General features: G+C 39.2%; 1 protein-coding gene across 1 annotated transcript in view; it reads right to left on the minus strand.

Moving 5' to 3' along the window:
- LOC148365909 (uncharacterized) overlaps positions 1–23,155 on the minus strand; it is a 63,772-nt gene that overhangs the window by 6,063 nt on the left and 34,554 nt on the right. The window contains exons 3-15 of the mRNA XM_088336376.1: positions 21,070–21,182; positions 20,052–20,126; positions 13,552–13,689; positions 13,365–13,442; positions 12,753–12,904; positions 12,625–12,679; positions 11,294–11,368; positions 11,116–11,224; positions 9,308–9,796; positions 7,767–8,174; positions 6,140–6,220; positions 5,946–6,070; positions 90–138 (exon numbers count right to left, since the gene is read on the minus strand). Coding sequence (XP_088192502.1) covers positions 90–138; positions 5,946–6,070; positions 6,140–6,220; positions 7,767–8,174; positions 9,308–9,796; positions 11,116–11,224; positions 11,294–11,368; positions 12,625–12,679; positions 12,753–12,904; positions 13,365–13,442; positions 13,552–13,689; positions 20,052–20,126; positions 21,070–21,182 — 1,947 coding nt within the window. The remainder of the gene's footprint in view (positions 1–89; positions 139–5,945; positions 6,071–6,139; positions 6,221–7,766; positions 8,175–9,307; positions 9,797–11,115; positions 11,225–11,293; positions 11,369–12,624; positions 12,680–12,752; positions 12,905–13,364; positions 13,443–13,551; positions 13,690–20,051; positions 20,127–21,069; positions 21,183–23,155) is intronic.

Consider the following 23,155-nt stretch of genomic DNA (forward strand, 5'->3'; position numbering starts at 1 on the left):
ATACGTTGTGAAAAGCCGCTAATCGCACGCTAAGTGGAGGGAGTCCTTCTGTGTGCTCAGGAGAGATTATCACCTAAGTGGCGTCTTACCTGCTTGGTAGTCGTAAAGAGCTCGGACGCATATTTGTTGCTCCACTACCTTGGGTGGAAAGGAAAGGAAATAAAAATCATAAAGCAAACAAGTAGCATTGGCTACATATATGGTTCATTTATCAAAATGTACTGTATTCATTTGTGTATAACGTGCACCCGTAATTTTTGATGACAAAAAATCACTATAAAAACCATAGAAGAAACAACAAAATCCTGCTTTACACCTACATGGCCATTCTTAACCTTGCCCCTCTCTATCTTTCAGACCTCCTTCACAGTGCCACTCTATTCCGCACACTCAGATCATCTTCCCCCCTCCATCTCACTGTACCCGCTGCACGTCTCAGCTACATGGCGAGCAGAGCTTTCAGACGCTCAGACCCCCAGCTCTGGAACTCTTTGCCGCCTGACCTCCGTCCACTCTGTCCACTTTCAAATCCAGACTCAAAACTCACCACTTCAGACTTACCTTTTCTTGATAATCAGCCTCACATACTATACCCTTTTGACTCTACTGTGTTTTTATTTGGTATTTTTTTACTTGCTTGTTTTATTGTTCTTTAGTACTCTCTGTACAGCGACCTTGGGTGTCCTGAAAGGCACTTCGAAGTACAATGTATTATTATCATTATAAAATTATGTATTTTATATATTTTTTCAGCTCAAATTTTAAAGTTGGATACAGGGGGAATCAAACCCTGTTCGCGGCGGGGAGAGCACCAAAACCTTACCACTACACCGGTGATATAGATGAAATGTGAAAAGGCATTACATTTTATGTCATTAGCGTACTATTTTTTGTTGTGTATTTCACATGTTACAATTATAATCTATTTTATTCTATTTTATTCAAAGCATTGTAGGTGAAAAATGTTGTTGAATATGTGTGGCAATGATTGAAATAATTAATTGATAATATAAACTATAAATAAAAACCAATATAACTTTTACAATGAATTTATTCAATCCCTTTCATCGTCAGATTCATCATGAAATCAACAGTTGTTTCCCTCATTGTACTTTTTTGCGTTTATTTATATTTTTCAGGACAACGTCCTATTTTCTTCGTCGTCCAAGATTTGTCTCTGGTACTGTGAGTAGAAATAGTGTGATTAATGAGATAAAATCAAATGCCTTATATTATCCATCTATAAATCTAAATCTAGTCAATGTAATGTAATCAAAACAACTCTATAAATTCCAATTTGTGAGCGTGTGTTTGTGTGCTTGTCTGTGACTAATAGGCTCTGAAAACGGTTGAACTATTTTTTGTGAAAATATACACAGTTGTACTTAAGAGTGTCTTTAGCTAAGTTTTGTGTCAATGCACCTCTAATAAATAGCAACAAAGTCAATAAACATCTGCCTTTGTGTGGTCTGCTTTTGTGGAGTCTCTATCACCCTGTGGTGGCCAAGTTGGGTACTGCATCTCCCAAACACCAACCACACCAAGCAGCCCGATCTAATCTTCTATCGGTCCGGCAATGTCAGGCAATATTCAGTTATATTTTCTATATCACTAGTGAACTAGTAGTTAGAATCCAGCGCTCTCACTGCCACAACATGGGTTTGATTCCCAATGCATCCAATGTTTTGCGATTTTAGTCAGGAAAATGTTTACAATCATTGCACAAATACGGAAAACCTTGTGTATAACAAACTTCAAGTTAAAAAAATGTGCATTACAAACCAATAAAAAGTTCTGTGTGAAAAAAACGGTCTGCTTTACCCAAATTACCCCCAAAATATTGTGACTTTGAAAAATTCATAGCTGACATAAATAGGTTCCATGTTTTTCACCATCAGGGGACACTGTAATAAAGTCATAGGGGCACTAACAAATAATTATAAAAAATGAATAGTGTAAATGAGATAATTATGTATATTTTGAGGATGATTTTTCCTAATGTGTTAGATCAGGGGTCGGGAACCTATGGCTCGCGAGCCAGATATGGCTCTTTCTCTGAGTACCTATGGCTCAGAGACAAATTTAATTGCATGCAAATTTTCTCCATTTCGTTCAAAACTTGAGCTATTAATCCTGTACTGACACAAGCAAAGCCAAACCAAACCTGATTCTAAGAACAGTACTTTTCAGAATATATAGGGCAGGTTTTCACTACGATTTACAGCCAAGGTGCCACACAAAATAAAACTCGTTTTGGCTGTACAACGCTCAAGAATCCTTTAAATAAAAGCTCACTATATAATCTGTTTTCAGTGTTCGGATACTTTTTGATGAAACCCCGGAACAAATTGTATATATGCGTAAACACCGGAAGAGAACTTAGTTATTTGATTGGGTGAGTGGGAGGGATGGGTGGAGCTATGCAAAAAGTGCAAGCACTCCCTCCCATCTCTCGCCCTACTCCTTCTGCGCCAAAAGTAAGCACATCAGGCTCCCTGTTCTCAGAATGGTGTGACCTTTTTACAAAATAAATGCTTGCATCTGGTTTTGAAACCAATATGTTGGAAAAAAGGGTCAAAATGAGTTTAACCGATCTTGAGTAATTGCAAGAAAAAGACAAGTTTAAAGTGGTATGTTTGTTGATTTTGGGACACGGGCTCTGGCATTATTTTCTTTTCATAATTTTTATCAAATCATCAAAAATTAATGTGCTGAAGACTAAGCTTTTGTCTGGGGCGCGGGTTTAGCAATTTAGTAAATTTGCCTCACATTATATGGTGTGGCTCTTTCCCAAAATAAAATTAACATATTTTGCTTTTATGGCTCTTTGAGTCAAAAAGGTTCCCGACCCCTGTGTTAGATGATCCAGAATATTGCAAAATAAAAAAACATTATAAGTGACTAATTTTCTTTATTCTATTTTCTACTACTGTGGACCAGCTCAACACACTGTGCAATTGGAGAAGGCATTAGACCATGTTCCTCAAAGAATTATGTGAAGGGTGCTCTGGGAGTGGGGGGAACTGCAATGTCTTCAGGGCTGTACGGTCCCTGTATGCCCGGTGCCAGAGTTTGGTCCACATTGCCAGCTGCCGGTCAGATTGGTTTCCAGTGGGAGTTGGACTCCGCCAAGGCTTTCCTTTTTCACCGATTGTATTCATAACTTTTGTGGATGGAATTTCTAGGCGCAGCCTTGGCGAGGAAAGTGTCCCGTTTGGAAGCCTCAGCATTGCATATCTGCTTCTTGCAGATGATGTGGAGCTGGTGGCCTCCTCAAGCCTTGATCCTTAGCTCTCAAAGGAGCGATTTGCAGCAGAGTGTGCCGTGGCTGGGATTAAGATGGCACCATCAAGTCAGAGACCGCGGTTTTTAGCTGGAAAAGGGTGGCATGCTCTGTCAGGGTCGGGGATGTGATCCTGAAGTGGAGGAGTTTAGGTATATCGGGGTCTTGTTCACGAGTGAGGGTAAAATGGAACAGGAGATCGACAGAAAGATTGGTGATGTTGTCATGCGCACCCTGTACCAGTCCTCCCTGGTGAAGAAGGAACTGGTCCAAAAGGCAAACCTCTGAGTTTACTGGTCCATCAACATTTCTATCCTCACCTATGGTCATAAACGGTGGAAACAAGATCTCAGATACAAGCGGCTGAAATGTGTTTCCTCCGCAGAGTGGCTGGGCTCTCCCTTAGAGACAGGGTGAAAAGCTCGGTCATCCAAGAGAGAATCTTCTGCATTAAAAGGAGCCAGTTGAGGTGATAAGGATGCCTCCTGGACGCCTCCCTCAGGAAGTGTTTCAGGCATGTCTCACAGGCAGGAGGCTCTGGGGACGACCCAGGACACGCTGGAGAGATTATGTCTCTAGATTGGCCCGGGAACGCCTCGGGATCCGTCGGATGAGCTGAGTGAAGTGGCTGGCGACAACTAGGTCCGGGCTGCCCTGCTGAGGTTGCTGCCTCGGGACCTGACCCCAGATATCCGGAAGAAAATGAAAATGGACTGATTTTCTCCCAATGGGGTAAGATTTTATGTTTTGGAGTGTAAAAGGGAAAAATGACCTGTGTTAATACTTTTTACTTAACCAGAATTACCTAAAAAAGTAATATTGCACTGCATATACTTAAAGTGAGCAGCAGTGAACAGAAATTCCAGCATCTGGTCTTACAGTGGAATTTAAGAGTGAGCAAACTGGTCACATCTGAAACCACACAAGTCAATAAATGAGGAAGGCAGCAGGAATGTAACAATTATGGTCAAACAGGTGCAAATAAAACTTCAGGTTTTATTCTTAAAGGAAGCGAAAGTTGGGTCTGGAACGATTAGACCATCCTAGTTTTATTTGATGAATTCTTTAAAAACATTTTTTAAATTGGCTCTGCGCCCTTTTACCAGAGTCAGACTTTTTAGTGGTTGACTGAACCTATTTTTACACTACTTGGTGAGAACATGATAAATTGTTATTTTAGAACTGTAAGCCCTATCAGTAAATGTGCCAATCAGTAACAAAAGGGTTGGTGTCTCAATTTTGAAGAGTATTTGCTGCTATCTGCTGGATTTAAGCGGAACTTGAAACACTTGGACGTGTGGGTTTGACAAGGGTGGGCAAACTACACCCTACGGGGCCAAATGCAGCCCGTCAGGCTATTTCAAGCACCCTGCCAAACAGAACGGTTAAAAACAAAATGTTAAAATGTATAACATGATGGTAAAATACACTATTAATGGAAAAAATGTTTTTCATGTTCTGTCCCTTGTCAAGTCACATTTATTAGTATAGCCTTCACAAAATGTCCCAAAGGACTGCACAGGCCACAATCACGCCATTTCCCGATCTGAAACTGGCATGCAGGCAAGGAAAAACTAGAAAATCTCAGCATGAGGAAAATAACAAACCTTGAGAAGGGGCCACACAAATGGTAATCCCCTTTTAGGCTGCAATTGATGTTGCATTGGGTAATGTTACTCGAAATTTAGTCAACATCAACAATAAACATAGTTAATATGTAAAATTGTTCAAGAAGTTCAAAAAGTACAGCGACGCCCTAGCTTCCCTTCTCAGCCGGAGGATCAATAGAGATGATCACATTGTTCAATTATGTGTCTACAACCAAAATTCTACAACAGAAATACTATAAAAATACTACAACATTACAATAAAAATAAATACCATAGTAGGTGCTTAAAACAGGTACCTCAAACACTTCATCTCAAAAACATTTAATTTATGTCTCTGATCTGCGTTCAGGCTCCAAGTCTCTGCACCATACAACACAGTCGGCACAATCACACTCTCATACAGTCCCCTCTTAACATCCATACTCATACTCTTGTTGCTCATCACTCTCCTCAGAGCACCCAAAACCTTGCTTCCTTGATTCACTCTGTGCAATACCTCGCACTCCATTCCACCAACTGCAGCCACATCACAACCCAAGTACCTAAAGCTTTCAACTTCTTCCAGCAGCTGTCCATGCAATTTCCAAAAATCTTATTTCCAAAATACCTACAAAAATCCCTAAACCAAATAACTACAAACATTGTGGTAGTAGTACAAAAATACTACCATAGAAATACTACAACAGCAATACTAGAAAAATAGTATTACAGAAATACTACTACTGAGATACCACAGAAATACAATAAAAAGTACACCGACAGTAATACTATAGAAATAGTACATAAATTAAACAAGACTACACACCAATTAAACTGCTTCAAACAGGGACCTAATATTTTATTTTTCTTTCATACTGAGCATTTAAAAAAACAATTTGATGAAACAAATCTATTTTTAAACATATAAAAAAATATATAACATGTAGATTTCTGCATTTATATATATTCATAAGTGCAAATGAGGAGTAAATGGCCAACCACTCTTAAAGTTTGCCCACCCCTGGCTATGAAAACCAAAGTTTTTGTTTTATTGTTGTGAGATTTTGTTTTACCTCTTGTCCATTTTCTGACACTTCCTCCTGGTTGATGTCCTCGCCCTCCGCAGCGTTGTCAAGGTCATAACAGCCGCTCAGTTCCGGCGAGCTGATCTCAGCATCCGACGGGCTGAGGGATCGCCCTGAAGAATGTCTGAACGTGAATTTCGAGTCGAAGGAAGATTCATTTTGGATCGGATCGTCGAACAAACCTAAGCCGTTCTCTTTTTCTCCATTTGTGAAGCGGTCAGTCGGTAGCAGGACTGCCGGTTCAAATTTGATGTGGTCCTCATCTGAAATATTGCATATAAGTTTCATCTTTTTTGCATTAAATCAGACCCCTGGGAAAGGAATAAGCTCTGTTAACAAAGTGAGACTGGCCTATAGTGGGGGATGGAACCCAAATGCCAATTCAAACATTAAAATAAGAAAAAAGTATATGGTAACTGATAAATAAATTATCTTTTTAATATTGGACACCTGCAGATAAGATGCCAATTCTCTATTTTGACTATTATCACTTACTTGCCTTTCGTTATTTTGACCAATATGCGCTGTTTACATTAATAGTATATGGTAAATGGTCTGCATTTATATAGCACTTTTCAGGTCACTGAAGACCTCCCTATGCGCTTTACAATATGCTTCACACTTACCCATTCACACACATACTCACACACCGATAGCAGCGTCAGCCATGCAAGGCAACTACCTGCTCATCGGGGGCATTAGGGGTTCAGTGTCTTGCCCAAGAACACTGAAATTCCCAGGAGCAGGGAATCAAACCTGCGACCTCTAGATGCCAAGACGAACGCTCGACCTCCTGAGCACCTGCCACCCATTATTGTCACTATCAACTAATAAAGTTCTTTGATTTTCACACCCTTTAGGGCAGGTTTGCTTTTTGTAACCTAATAAATTTAATGAAAACAAAGGGAGGGCTTTTAGAACAGGTCGGAATCTCTTATCTGAGGAAGTTGGTCCTTGTATTCTTTCAAGTTCAAAATCCATGGAAGTATTCTTTATTTATTTTAAGTGTCACCTAAACAATAAACTTATCAGTAAGTACACTTTATGTGTAATACAGGATTATGTGATAAAATAACAATTATTATAAAAGAAAACGTGATTTGAGGTGTTACAGTGGAGTGGCGGGTGGATACAAAGAGAGGAAGTAGATGAATTGAAAATAATACCGCTTTCAAAACTTCCACTTGGGAGGAATGTCCTGCTCTTAGGATATAACTCTGCTTTATTCACATCCATATATCAAATAATAATAATACCCAATTGTTGATTGGTTATGGCCATGCAACTTGGTGAGGGTAGTAATTTATGTACCTTCTTCATATTTCTTGCCAAACCTAAGCCTAATTTCTATCGTTATAATATTTTTGCAACTCCCTTTGCATCACTGCAGGCCTTAAAACCCATGGAAAATAACACAGTACAAAAAATACAGAATCCTATCGCAGACATGTAAAGTTTTTAAGAAAAGCATGAGTTTCTGACCTGAATGAAGAAAAGCATTGTGGGAGGTCATTTAGCCAATAACGCATCTACCTTTTACTTAAAGTCGTTATCCAAAGACATACCAGGCCAGCATCTAATATGTCGACCAATAGGACACAGGCATCTTACTTTATCACTTACACAAACGCTGCAAAGTTTTCTACGTGGAATAATTTGTTGTTAACGTTGTATAGTGGAGAAAATGATGTAAAAAAGGGCCCAAAAACCATCAGTCTTATTCCACACTGTAAAATAAAAATGTCATAAGGCGGGGACACCATATCCCGGGCGTGTTACTGTAATGATTTGTGGATAGCGATAACCTACCTGTTATGTCGGGCGTCTCGTATTTTTCTGGAACATTTTCAATTTCCTCATCAGGTTCTTGGCCTTGGTTGACCTTCTCTTCAGCTTCTTGCACCTCCTCATATTTTTCCTCCAAGTATCCAAAATTGAGTTTTTGTTCCAATTCGTCTCCCTGCCCCTCCCTCAGCTGCTTCAGTTCCTCTGACTCTGCCCGGTCCGGTTCCTCGACGGATGTAAACGTTTGTGCCTGGGATTCCTCATTGGACGTCAAACATTGCAATTGCTCATCAGCTTCCTCCTCCACATTCTTCTCGTCCTCCGCTTCTTCTTCCTTGTCCTCTTCATCATCTTCCTCCTCGTCCACTTCCAGCAGGACGGCTTGCACTTTGTAGCCAGTGTCGGTACAGACAAACATGCTTGTCTGGTGGTCTGTCCATGGAGAAACATCAGGGTTCAATTTTTAAAAAGTATCACAATGGTACAAAAATAGACTTCACTGTGTAGACTGCTGAGAAACACAGCAACAATTTCAAGCATTTACAAACACTACTCTCCAAATGTAAATACTTTTCCATCCTTTAAAACACAACATTACAATTCAAGCATTTTTTCAGTACTACAAGCACCTGTACAAACCCTATATGAAGTTAACTAAATACAGGAAAATCTTCTTGGACATTTTTTTAGATCATTTCTCAATTCCACCTGTTTGGCATTAATTTGGGAAAAAAAAACTGTTGCGATGACATAACTTTAGAGCTTTAACATGGAAGTTAAAATGCTAGAATAAGTTAAACGAGGTTAAAGCTTGAACTCTAAACTGAGCTTGTTAAATCAAATACTGTAATTAAATCATAGAAGAAAATTGATATATCCTATAATGTTCAATAAAGTAACAGTTAGCTCAGTAGTTAAACGTCATCCCTCTCTGACCAGACGATGACGATGGGACTTCTTCACGTTTTTATGAAAGGAATAAGCTCTGTTAAAGAGTTAACTGTATACAACTTTAATTATTATCAATATTACATTGCAGCCTGGTCATCCTGGAAGGAGGATTACCTCATGTGTGGTCCCTTCTCAAGGTTTCTTTATTTTCCTCATTCTGAAGTTTTTGAGTTTTTCCTTGTTCTCATGTAGGTTTTAGATCAGGAGATGGTGTAAAACTAGTCTGTAGTTTGCAATAGTCTGTGATCTGTGCAGCCCTTCGAGACTCTTTGTGAATAAGGGCTATACAAATAAACATGACTTGACTTAACTTCACTTACAGTGTATTGTTGCTGAGCCGTCAATTTGGTATCATAATCGACAAGCATTGTGGCAAATGTAGCTTTTGGTCAAGGCAGTCTTGAACCATTTTTTCTACGACGCTCGCACATTTTAAGCCATGTGTTGTAGCAGAATGGATTAAGTCTATTGGCAGTGTTTAGAATGTTGTGGATTTGACTTCGGCGCACACATCTTCTCATTTTTGAAAGTCAAAAATAGCCGACAAAATCTTAAGCGCAGGAATCGGTTGGCTGGAAAAACATCGTCCGCCCCCATTATCGAGTTCTTCTTACCTGCGTCAAGCGCCGTTATCTCGGGTAGAGGAGACGACGGAGGCTGCGGAGGCGGACCTTCTGATGAAAAAGACAATCGTTCTGGTTGGGTTAGCGTATTTGGGGGTGAGGGTGGCGGAGGCCCGGGGGAAGATTCGGCGGCTGTTCTTTCTTCCCAGCCAAAGAAGGAAGAGGCCTCCAGATCCAGGGAGGCTGGCGGCGCCGAAAGCTCAGTGGGCGAGGGCGCTTTGGTCTCCACAAGGGGCTGTGGTGGCACCGGGGGTGCTTCTACAAGCGTGGGCGGTGACACAGGGGGGACCTTGGTCCCAGTTGGAGAGGTGACGGGGAGGAATACGGGAGGGGATGCGACTCGGGTGCCGGAGGGGGAGGCCCGGGTGAAGGGGGAGACAAGAGGAGAGCGCAGAGGGGAAGTCGGGGCGCTGTCCTCTGCTTTAGAGAAGATGAACGCTGTGTCAGTAAGGCTGCGCTGGTACCGCCTGAACGGTTTGCCTAGGGGAAACAAGATGAGCAAAATTACAATAATGTAATCCTCACTACTTCACGCTTCGCACAAGATCCATTATCCCCGATATTGGTGCAACAAGGCTGGCACAGTCTATTATACACATAATACTGTTAATGGCTTGGCGGCTCTTTTACTGTTTGATCCTATAACCCGAATCCCATGTTGCTGAGAGCAGGGGGGACTTTTTGTCGTTCTGTCCACCTGAAAGTGAACTGCTCTTGTGCAGTAGCGATCCTTTATTCCTGATCTCATATCGTTGCAGGCAAAGGCCGGCAGAGTGCATTTTTGTCTGGCCATCAGAAACTGAACGACACTTGTGTGGTCGCGATCCATTATCCACAATTCAATATAACTGCATATTGAGCTCGGTGGCCTTGGGGGTAGGGCACCGGTCCAGAGACTGGGAGGTTGCGCGTTCAAGCCTCGGCCGAGTCATACCTAAGACTTACAACATTGGTACTCATTGCCTCCCTGCTTGGCGCTCGGCATTAGGGGTTGGAATTGGGGCGTTTGGTCACCTAATGACTCCCAACACATCAGTCGGGTTGAGCGAGGGGGCTGGGAATCCCCTCTTCTGTATCAACCTCACAGAAAGAGTCAGAAATGTTAATGTGTTCTTGACTCTAGCCACCTCCCACTAGGGGGATATGGCAGAGGCGTGCCATTGCGGCCCGCCTAAAAAATGAAGTGCACTGTTTTGGCCTGGTTACATTATACCCAGTGGAGAACAGGAGATAAGCACGCAAATTCGTGTCATGCACGGTGACTTTTTTTTCTGTTCTTCTTGCCTAAAATGAACAGCACCTGGCTCGATACAATATCGACTATGCTGATTAATAAAAAGGGCGTGGCGGGGCTACTTCATCGATTTTTGCATATCACAAGGGGTGCTGGCCCCCCTTAACTGCAATAAACAAGGGATTACAGCATTTTTTGGCCATTCTGCAGGTCGACTTTTGCGTCCTAATATGTTCCACAGATAAGCACCTCCTTAGCATAATTACGGCGTCACCTTAAAGGCAAAATAATCTTCTGGATGAATGTTCATAAGAATGAATGTTACAGTTGCGTGGCTGATCAAAGCAAATAAACTGAATGGCATTATTTTGCAAAGAAGGAATTAGGCAATTTCCTGGAGAAGCCTCTGAAATGTGCACCAAAACATTGAATTTTATACTGAGTTTAACTAACCTTATTTTGGGGAGTTAAACATGTGTCAAATTTTTCATTTGGTAGTCTGTTTCCACAGCCAAGTCGAGCATGCATTGGTCGAGCTTTTGGGAAAATCAAAGTATTTCCTTACCGGCTCGAGTAGATCCAGGGCTGGTCGGACTTTGCGATGAGGACGATGAGAGCTGCCTGAAGAACTCCCGAGGGTTCATGGAGCGCTGGGAGACCAAGACGGCAGCTTCCTAAAAAAATGTCACGGAGATTGAAAAATGTTTAGTGTGCCGACACCGAGTGACAACATCTTGACTTACAGCGGCCTTCTCAATGGACTCGCTCCTTTTTAGACGAGCTCTCATGTCCTCTTCGTGCTCTTTTTGTTGCTCTTCCTGTTGGCACAGACAACAATTCGAAAATATATTTTTTCAAAAGACTTTTTAATTGAAGCATTTATCAACCAACAAATACAGTAGAGCCGGAGGGTACGGCGTTCCCGGGATATGGCGTTTCGCTTTATGACGTTTTCTCAGTGTGAAATAATGTGTTTTCTTTCTCCCCCTCTTTGAAGCATTCTCCTTACTATATGTTAGATTTATTTTGCAAAATAACTGATGTCATTTTTGTTCGTGAGAAAGTGACAAAAGGGCCGCCGACTGAAACTGAATAAAAAAACAAATAGATTTAAAATTTTAATTCATATTAAACAAACACAATATCGATGAAAATGCTGTTTTAAAGACTAGTGGGGATGCTCAGAACATATTTTTGACAACCATTTTTATTGTTGATTCAGGGCTATTGTTGGCTTTAAACACCCAAAAAATTATTCTAATTGTGTGGGTTTGCTTTTTGTGTAAGAAACCAGAATCAATACAATAGCCATAGTGCATGCTTTCTATGCAAATATTCTGTTTTAATCACAGTTTAGGGTCTCACTTTTTCACATTTCTTTAATATTATATTTAAACTGTACACTGCAAACACTGCTAAATGTGCTTATTTTAAGTATATTTTTGTTTTGATATATTTAAAGTTGTATTCATATTTAAACAAGTAGTTCTAATAAGAAAAAATATTGTATTTAGCAGCTTGTATATACAGTATCTCTTAAATTCATCAGAATAATCTACCATGTGCTCCATGAGATTATGTAACCTGTTTTAAATTCGACTTAACTTGTTTTATTTGAATGACAAGCCCAAATATCACAAAATAAGAAAAACAAGTGCAATAAATGAGATCTTTTAATTTTTATAAAATTATCTTTCGATAGATTTCGATTCCTGTGCATTGGAAAAAAATATTGCCTTCTTTAAGATTGTTTTTTTTTTGACTTGCTTTCATTAAAATAGAAAATTATATGCTTAAGGTAAGTTAAAGTATATAATTTAGTATATTTTTTTTTATTTTTATTTCAGGTTTTTTTTTTCCAATTCTTGGGAGAATATATTTCTTAAAATCAGCAAAATAATCTACAATGTGCTGGACAAGATTATGTACATTATCTTATTTTGAGGTGGATTTTTCTTCTATATTTAAAAATAAAAACATGTTTTCAAACAAGAAATCTTACTTAATGTCAGCAACATTTCCATCCAATATGATAACAATAAATTTTTTGCATTGTAGGAGGAAAGACACTCACCCATTTAAATTTCTCTTTCCGGCGCATATTTTCCTCTTGTTCCGCCTGCTTTCGTCTACGAAAAATTTAAAATGAAAAAAAGTCGAGTATATTTCAAGCGTCCGTGAAAGCTAGCTTTTTTTCGTCACCTTTGCTCTTCTATCATCCGCAACTTCTCGTTCATTTTGCGATCTCTCTCTTCCGATTCCTGCCGTTCCTTAAAAACCCGTTCCCTTTCCAGACGCCGCCTCTCATCCAGTGCTCTTCTTCTGTCCTCTTCCTTTCTCATTTCTTCTTCTCGCTGAGAAGCGCAGTAAAACACGTCAGGTATTGCTAATGTAATAAATAGGGATGCGCCAAATTTAGCACTGGAATATTTTGGACGAGAATGACCAAAAATTGGATTTGGACGAGAACCAAATCAAAAACGGAAAAAGGAGGCAGGGAAAAAATATATCATGATCACATCTGGCTAAAGTGAGGCGAGATGTTGGAAATTGGCCGTCACTTGGGGCAAGGTTCATGCTCCGTATTCTTTATTTTGCTCACAAGAAGAAAGAAGATGGAGAATGTTGTCAAAACGTTGTTTTATGAAAATTTCATAAATGAAGTGCTTAAAATTAGCATCTATCAGTCATTTATTGCTACCTTTTCAGTATTTCATTTTCAGTTCCCGGCCAAGCGTTTAAAAAATATAGATTCTGCCCCAAATTTTTATTTTTTGTGCCCATCAATAAACATAGGGTATTCTTTCTAAATACCTCTGCACGTGCCCAGAAAGAATCTCGATTGATGAGTCTCATCTCCATTGCAGCGTTAGTCTTTCTGTAGTTTGTACCCTTATGAGTGGGGAAAAAACACAAAATGCTCAAAAATAAGCCCAAATATTGAGCAACGCAGGTTTCTGCTGCTATCTAGCGGTGATGAGAAACATTGCATCCAACTCACCACTATGTCTTCCCTTTCCGAGAACCTAGAGCTCTTCCTGGTCCACTGAGGATGATTTTGGGTCTTGCTGAGCTCGGCTTTTATCTTCTCTTCTGTTACATCATCTGCATGGCTTGCATTTATGAAGGCGTGCGCCTCCTACAAGAGAGAGCAGTGGACAGCAGTTAAGGGATGAACACTGTAAATATACTCTAGTCAAGTCAAGTTTATTTGTATAGCCCTTAATCACAAAGTCTCAAAGGGCTGTACAGACTACAGACACACTGAATCTCAGAGGTTAGAGCATTCCACAGGACCGGAGTCTGGAGAATGCTCTCGAACCTGCAGATTTCTTCTTGGCTCTTTGGATCACTTTCATAAATAGTCAATTTAAGTCATGTTTATTTGTATAGCCCTTAATCACAAAGAGTCTCAAAGGGCTCATACTGTTTGTTTGTTTGTTTTACAATCATTTAATATGGTGAATACCTTTTGATTTAGGTTTTGTAAAAAAAAATATTAACAAACAAAGCCATTTTTCGTATTCAATCATTTAATTGATAAGGAGTTAATTTAACTAACTATTGTAACAACTTTATCTCTTTTTTAATATATATATATATCTGAGAAATGATTAAATATTATTATTTTATTATAAATAATAATGAAATTAAAATAATACTGAAAAATAGTTAATTAAATATTATTCTTATTAAATTACTATGATTTCCTGGAATAGTATTTTTTCTCAAAACCTAACAAAAGAAATCTAAAGTGGGAAAAGTTGAACGATTGTATAAAGTTGATACAATATTTCTTTTTTTCCACCAAAAAACAATTTAATTTTAAGAATTGAATAAAATAATGGCTATTCATGTAAATATGTATACATTTTCTTTTCAACAGTTTAATCAAAAAGTATTCAGCATATTAAATGTTTTGACAATGAACATTATTCTTAATTAGTTAATTGTTATTCAAAACATTATCATTCAACATTATTGCTATTTAACTAATACTATTTAATTTAAGATAGAATAATTATGTAGTAACTCCTCCAGAACAATCAGAAATATAGGCTGTATAAGGTGCACAGGCACATCCGAATACAGTAGACCCCCGAGATACGATATGAATCAGTTTTGAGGTGGGGATCGGAAAGTGAAATTGTTGTATAGCTGGAAATTAAAACCTATGCTAATTAACTAATGCGTTCGGAACCCCCGGTAACCAATAAAATAGCAGAATACTAAAACGTATTACTTATGTACAATTTTCTAAATAACATGATAAATAAATATACATGTGAAGGAAAAATAACATTTTATCTACCTTTGGTGGTAATATGAACACTGGGACCCGAACAAAATAAATACAATAGAAAAATAGAGTAGTATATTGCTGACTCGCAGTCTCTCGCATAAGCTCATAAGATTCTGAACTGAATAAAGGTATTGCTTGCCAATAGCATATCATGGTTTTTCATAATGTTGTGACGCAATCCAATAGCAGACCAGCATTTTATACGACATTACCCAAAAGCATACAGAGGAGGACATGTTGTAAAAATGGTCATAAAATGTATACAATGATTCCACACGGTGAAAAGAAAACTATAATGCGGGGATGGCATATCCGGTGGTCTAATGTAATCAGTTTCCCACGTATGCCGGGATTATTTCAACATAACTTGTTGTTGATATCGTCAAGTGGGGAAAATATTTAAAAAAAAAAGGCTGTAAAAACACTTTATTCCACACCTCAAAGTGAAAACATCGTATGCCGGGGGGTAACTGTATTACACACAAGCCCAAAAAGTAGCCTTTGGAGTTTTTCACTTGGACGGGTCTGAAGTTATGCAGACTCCGAGCCAAACTGTTGTGTAAAGAAGGATGAGGAAAAATAAAGTGAAAAAATAGATAAATAAAGTCTCAGTGGCTTGGCAGGAGAAGAATGTTTACAGACAGTGCAGAGAGTAATTGGAAACATATTTGGAGGGGGAAAAAATCAGTCTTGTAAGGAAGAGCTGCTTGGATCACTTAAGTAAACATATAACAGATATTTGTTTATAAAATACTAAGAAGCTTTTGAGGACTTCTGTTCTTCTTGCTGGAAAATAGATGATATGATGAATCTTCTCTCACTGACAAAATAATAACATTGTTTTAAGTACAGACGCTGCCCTACTTAAGACCATTTGACTTACGAAAAAAGGTAGATACAAACATTTATTTCGGGATGTCGAAAAATATCCGGACATTGCTGTTAGCTAGATTTGGTATATTTCCTAACACAGGACATTATTAGATTGCTACTTTCCTCAGCTAACGGCTTGTGGTGGCACTGTGAATGGTGAACCAGCATCCACCCCCGAAGTCGAAATCCAGATTCCACTTCCTAGTTTGTGTGTAAACATACCACGTTTTTATTATTTAATATCTCGTGCATCAATTCAATATGGTTGGTGTAAAGTGTAAAGAAGAGGCGAGACGTTTATTTTGAAACGAATGTGGAATAAGAAAGCTTGATGCGGTTGAGAAAATGGTTGAATCGCTTTTTTGGACCACTCTCTAACATGAAGGAGAACCTTTTGAAGCTTATCTCCCAAAAGCAAGTTAAACTCAACTTTATTTAACATTATAGAGCATATAATTTTACTAAATATTATCTATTTTTCAGTTTTAAAATAATACAGGTTACGTATATAAGCCTAAAACATACTTATATAAACATTAAACATACATTCCATACAAAATATAGCACTGAAGCAACTTACGAACAAATTCAACTTACAAACGACCTTGTTTGTAAGTAGGGCAGCGTCTGTATTAGTATTCCTATTCTATTTTGTATTTATTTTTTTTAAACGAGAAAAAGATAAAAAGCTTGCAATATCATTTGATATAACGGGCATCTTAAATAAGACTTTTTAACCTTATAAAATGTGACACAAATTTGCTTCATTTATGAAAATTGTTCTAATAAAAATAAAAAACGTATTTAATATAATGGGAAATATCATTTGATTTTAGGATTAAAAAGAAATACATTTGTTAATTAAGGCAGTATTTTTCAGTATTACTATGGTTTATTTTATTTTTTATTTTTTTTGATAAAATTGGAAAAATTAAGAATATTTTTACTATGTTTTTTGTAAACTTAAAACCTAAAAACAACTGCCAAAAAGTAACAAAATATTTTATTTTGGTTTTACTATCTTTTAGATCAGGGGATGGTGTAATAATAGTCTGTGGTTTGCAATAATCTGTGGCCCTTCGAGACTTTTTGTGATTAAGGGCACAAATAAACATGACTTGACTCGACTGAATACATTTTAATTTGTTTATGGAGGGGGTTTGGTTTAGAAATCAGAAATAGAGTGCCCGAAGATAGCTGGGATGGGCTCCAGTACCCCCGCGACCCTACTGAGGATAAGCGGTGCAGATAATGGATGGATGTAAAAAATATGCTTCTTATTTTTTAACCTGTTAGCCTATTAGAATTAAAAAGATACAATTTTCCGTATCTTTACAATTATTTTGGGATATTTTCAGGAATCATTTTTCATATTTTATCAGAAAAATACAAAATAAAACAATACAAATTAATGGGATTTCGTGTCTAGTCAAAAAAAAGAGCTTAAAATAAGCAAATATCTCCTAAATACTTCGTAAAATTTTGTACATATTTTCCATGCTTATTATGCAGAATAAGAGTTTTATTTTGCCAGAAGGATAAGTGAAAAAAATGCAAAATGGAAAGCTTCACTTCAAAACATATGGATTTAGACATTAATTATGCACAAAAAAAGTATATTAACACTAGATCTAAACCTAACATAAGTGGGCTTTGCAGACCACTAGAGAGCGCCAATGTACTGTTTTTTTTAATAACTATTGCCTGACATGAATTGGAGTTGCGTAAACCAATCCACCCCATTTACAAAATTGTTTTATTTGCTTGGCGCAAACCTGCGATAACTGTGTTATGATAAAATCTAAATGTTAAGAAAACACCGACCATGATCCCGTGCGCTCATTTTGTGTTTCTTTAGCCTTTTTGTATCGACCTTTTCATCTCTAACTTGTGTGCCTGGATTGTGTCTTTTTATTGGAGTTGAAATGTGCAACAATGGAAACATCTGTGCCCTATTCACATCTTACATTTCAGTGGAGCAGATTGTAGTGTAACACGCCTTGACACAACAATTCCCCCCTTCTCTCTTTTTCACTCCAGCTGAGACATGCAATAACCAGAAGAAGAAAGGAGGTTGGGAAGAATGACGACATCCAGATGAAATGAAATAGAAGATTGAAAACGTCCCAGCAACCTCATCGTTAAAATATATGGCTGCTAATTAATATACTGCAGATGGATGCCAAGTCTGATATCTCCATTTTTTGTGGGCAACACAAAAGTATCGAATTTCTGTAAATACTGTCATCCCTCGCAATGATGTGCTGTATATTTTGCGGCTTTAGTGCATGGTAGAAAAATATTCTGTGATCCATTATCCACTAATCGCATATTGCCAAGACCAGGGGTCAGAAGGATGCATTTTTGTCTGGGCCCGTGCCTCATTTTTGCCATGCTATCAACCAAAAAGTGGACTGTACTCTGAACTACAAATCATTATCATCGATCACATATTTCAGTAAGCTGGTACCAGCATATTACACGTTTGTTGGCCCGGAGGCTCCTTCTTGCCGCGCTATCCACGAAAAAGTGAACTGCATTTGTACAATCACTGTCCATTATCCCAGATTGCATCAATGCTGCGAGTGGGGACCAGCAGAGCAGTTATTTGTTAATATTTGCTTTTCTGTCCACCAAAAAGCGAACTGCACTGGTCCAACACCGATCCAATATTGACAATCTCAAATTGCTGCGAGCGGAGACCAGCAGAGCAGCTCTCTTTTGCCGTTAGGTCCACCAAAAAGTGAACTGCACTTGTACAACCACAATCCAATATTCCCAATCTTATATTGCTGAGAGCGGGGACCAGCAGGGATTATTTTTGTTGTGTCTGGCGGCTCTTTCTGCTGTTCTCTTTATTGAAATGTGAACTGTAATCGTGTGGCCGCCATCTATTATCCACAATCGCATATTGATCTGAGCAGGGACTTGCAGAGCGCAAATATATTGGGCCTCATGGCTCTTTTTTGCCATAATCTCCAACAAAAGTAAACTACTTTCAGTCCGGCCAAAATCCATTATCCTCAATCACATGTTGCGGTGACCAGCAGAACATTTTTTTGGCCATGCCTGGTGGCTTTTTTTAATACATTACTGTAATACTTCCTATAACGAACTGCACTTGTGCAGCTGTGATCCATTCTCCCCAATACATTATTGCTATGAGCGGGGACAGAGCGAAGGCACTTTAGTCAAGAGGTGTGCAGTTCTGGCAAGCCTAAAATGCCATTATTCATTATCCACAGTCGACTTCTGCTGAAAGCGAGTGGCCAGATTAGCGGATTTCTTTTTAGTTCAGGCTGCCATTGGGGCAATGAACTGGACTGCTTTGGCCGCAATCCATTATGGCCAGTCAGCAGAGAGTGGGTCTCAGAGTGCAAATTTGGTTTATGCGCGGTAGCTCTTTATTTACCTTTTTTCTGCCTGGAAGGAATAGCACCCGTCTAGCTGCGATACATTATTCTTGGTTGACTACTAATGAGGGCTAGGTCCAAGCCGCTGAAGCATATATCTGTCGTATCCCAGGGGTCTACTGTATATGTATACCTGTAACATGTATGAGAAAACTAACTGCTGCCCGTGAACCATTATCCCCAATCGACTGTTGCTGAGACCAGGGGGCGATAAAGTAAATTTGTGTCATGTGAGTGATCACGTTGTGATCCCCACCTCAGTACGTATTTATGTTATTTCCAGGGTGTCTAGTGTATACGCATACCCGTCACATGTATGGGAAAACATTTTAAGTTATGGGCCCGGTGAAACAGGTTCACTTTCGTAAATCATATGTGTCACTTCCACATGCACACAACCTTGGCACAAAAGATATCCGGGGGACTGAGACCCTGTCTCACAATGGTCCGGACCTTACAAAAAACAAACATTCCACACAGTCGACGTGGTGATGGAAACTCATAACGTCGGGGGTCCCCACTAAACAAACAAGATGCACGGAAACAGACGAGACGCTATAGTAACCCCACGTGGAGCTTTCTTCACGATAACTATTCCGCCCCCCTCTCAATGCGGAGGACAAGCAAGCAATCCCAAGGCAAGGCCGGACGAAATTTTTTGCCCGATATCAGCCAGGGCCGCATACCACCGACACAAGAATAGGACAGGAAGTGGCGTAAACACAGGAAACTTACAAAACAATGCTTGCATGTGTAAATATAGAGAACAAAGCTTGAAAAATGTCACTCCGTGGAGGGCTTTTGGGGAAGGAAACGTCCAAAGTTTTGGTGAATTTACCTCACAAACCTAGAATGGGTTGGATTTCACTTTTTATAATGTTTCACGTTTTAAAAGGATGCACGGAACTGAACCTTGAAGAAGTTTTTGACGGCTGGAATGTGTCCGGCGCATTCTGTCCTGCGGTATTCTTCCACGTGATCGCCAACCTGCAAACAAACACAGGATATAAAAAATGCCCTTCATACCATACTACCACATAGATCGGGGTCACCAAATTTTGAGTCTTAGAGTTGATTTTATATCACTGATTAGCATGAATGGCTACCGTTTTAATATGAATTTGTATAACAACTTATTGTGTGATTACTATGTTATAAGTATGTTATTACTATGTTATTACTGTTTGGATGCATGCCCTACAACTGGCTGGCAACCAGTTCAGAGTGTCCCCTGCCCACTACCCGAAGATAGCTTTGGATGGGCTCCAGCACCCCCGTAACCCTACTGAGGATAAGCGGTGCAGATAATGGATGGATATATACAGTAATATAGTTATCACGTTATTTCTCTGTTATTACTATGTTAATACTATGTTACTACGGTGTTATTACTAGGTTGTAATTACTAGAAGTTGGGTTGAAATAGACTCAATCAACCACTAAAACATCTACCTTGTATAAGGGCATTGAGTGATTTACTTACATAAAAGTATAGGTTATTTTTTATAAAGATTTTAGAAGAATGGATTTATGTATTAAAGACAAAACATTCTCATGCTAGTCAGAAATCAAATTTCCTAAGAAAACACAATGACCCATCGCTGGTGAGCTAATTTCAGAACAAGTTTGTCTGTGTCTGTTTTAAGGGAACCTTCTTGGGGCGCAAGTACCAGGTTGGTGACCCCTGTTATAAAGTATCGAATAATATATGCGAGGCAATCAAACATTACATTCGCATATGAAATTGTGATATTAAAAATAATAACATATATTACATATCTAGCAAAGATTGTGACCATTTTACTGAAATCTATGATACTGTCAGAAAAGATTGGTTTATATTTGAAAGAATCAGATCACTAATAATTTTGCAGGCCAATAAACAAGTGCAATCCAATTTTTTATTTTTGTGTGTGTGTGTTTTTTTTACCCAAGCAATCAAGGCGACGCGTGGGCCTCCAGTCTCCGCACTTCCCACTCTGCACAATCCATATTGTGGCTTGGATGCGTGGAACTTGCTGGCCAACTCAGCAACGCCACCCACTTTTGCAAAGAAAAGAAGGGCATTTGCCGAAAGGTGCAAAACTCATTTGAGAAAACAATTTTGCATTTTGGAAAACTCTTTTACATCTAGACGTTGCCCTACGGACGATCGTTCATAAGTTGCTTCAGTACTATATTTTGTATGGAATGTATGTTTAATGTTTATATATGTATATTTGAGGCTTGTATGAGTAACCTGTATTGTTTTGTACTAAAAAAATTCATAAAATAATATGCTCTATAAAGATGAATAAAGTTGAGTTTAACTTACTTTTGGACGATGCGCTTAAAGCGGTCCTCCTCCGTGGTATAAAGTGGCAGAAAAAAAGCGTTCTGACCATTTTGTCAACCACATCAAGCTTTCTTTTTACACTTTTACTTTAAAAGAAAAAGCTCACTTCTTGTTTACACTTTACACCAACCATATTGAATGGATGCACGAGATATTAAACGATAAAAATGTCAAAGTTCTGAGCGCGCTGGATATTCAGTACACGTAGCATTGTATGTTTACACACGAACTAGGAAGAAGAAGCCAGATTTCTTCTTCAGGATGGATGCTGGGTGACCTTTCACAGCGCCACCACACGCCGGTAGCGGCGGAAAGAAGCACTACAGTAATGTCCTGTACTCGGAAAAAGGTGCCCACAATACAAAATCTAACTTACAGCAATGTCAGGATATTTTGCGACATCCTGAAAAATCGTATCTACTATTTTTCGTAAGTCAAATGGTCGTAAGTAGGGGAGCGTCTGTATTGTAAAACAACGGTACAGGTTTTGAAACAAATGTAAATTTTAGAGAACAACTTGACACGGCAAAAAATATTTTTACAAATCCCAAAACACTTTTACTCCTCAAATTTTAACGTAAAGGGAATGTCCCAAGTCTAGGGCTCAACCGGAAGTGACGGCAAGAAGTGGCTGCTACAAGGAGCTAAAATGTTGATGGTGAGACACAAGCAGCAAGGACATGGAGGATATGGACAGAGAAGGCAATATGTTTTGCCCGTTTTGCTTTCCGTGTGATCGGTCCTTGGAGTTTTTAAATACTGTCGCAGATCAGAGCGAGAAACTGAACATGCTGCAGCATTGCATGCGTGGGTTTCCTCTGGGCACTTTGGTTTCCTCCCACATTCCCAAAAACATGCATGTCAGGTAAATTGGTCGGTCCAAATTGTCCCTTGGTGTAAATGGGCGAGTGAGTAATGGATGGATGGATATTTCATGTTTACATTGCGTTAACATTAGCTTAAGGTCTTTAAAAGGCAAACTAAACAAAGCAGAAATGTCCTGGTTTTCATGGCGCCCAATTGGCCCTTGCCGTGTGGCACCAGCTTCTGTCACGGTTGCCAGGGCGCCCCAATTGGCCCCGCCCATGGACACCAGCTGAAACTCGTTGACATATTGCTCCCTGTCACTACTTAAACGCTGTCCAGAGTCGCCTGGTTTTGGAGCATCTGCGAAACTCGGTTTGACACGTCACGCTCTGAGAATCTCTGTTTTTCCTGTGTTTTTGCTCTTGTTTTGCCAAGCCCTGTGAATCCCCAGTTTTTCTGTGTTTTTGCTCCTGTTTTGCTCTCACCACGATCTGCTTGATTTTGACCACTCCCGCGTTCCGAGAAATCTACTCCCCGCGAACAACAATCTCCGGATCGAGTGTGCGCTCCTTTCTCTTCTCCCCAATAAACTGTAAGTCACGTTACGCGAGTGGGTTCTGCTTCCTATCCTGGTACCCTGACACAGAAAGGCGTAGTCTACGGTGGCCAAGAGGTGCAAAACACTTTTACATTTGAGAAAACAATTTTACATTAAAAAAAAAAAACAATTTTACATTTTAGGATATCCATCCATCCATTATTTGGACCGCTTATCCTCAGTAGGGTCGCGAGGGTGCTGGAGCCCATCCCAGCTGTCTTCGAGCAGGGGCTAGGGGGACACCCTGAACCGGTTTCCAGCCAATCGCAGTAATTC

This window comes from Urocampus carinirostris, chromosome 5 (genome assembly GCF_059441175.1).
Source record: "Urocampus carinirostris isolate Australia breed hairy pipefish chromosome 5, RoL_Ucar_1.0, whole genome shotgun sequence".
In the NCBI taxonomy this organism is placed as follows: Eukaryota; Metazoa; Chordata; class Actinopteri; order Syngnathiformes; family Syngnathidae; genus Urocampus; species Urocampus carinirostris.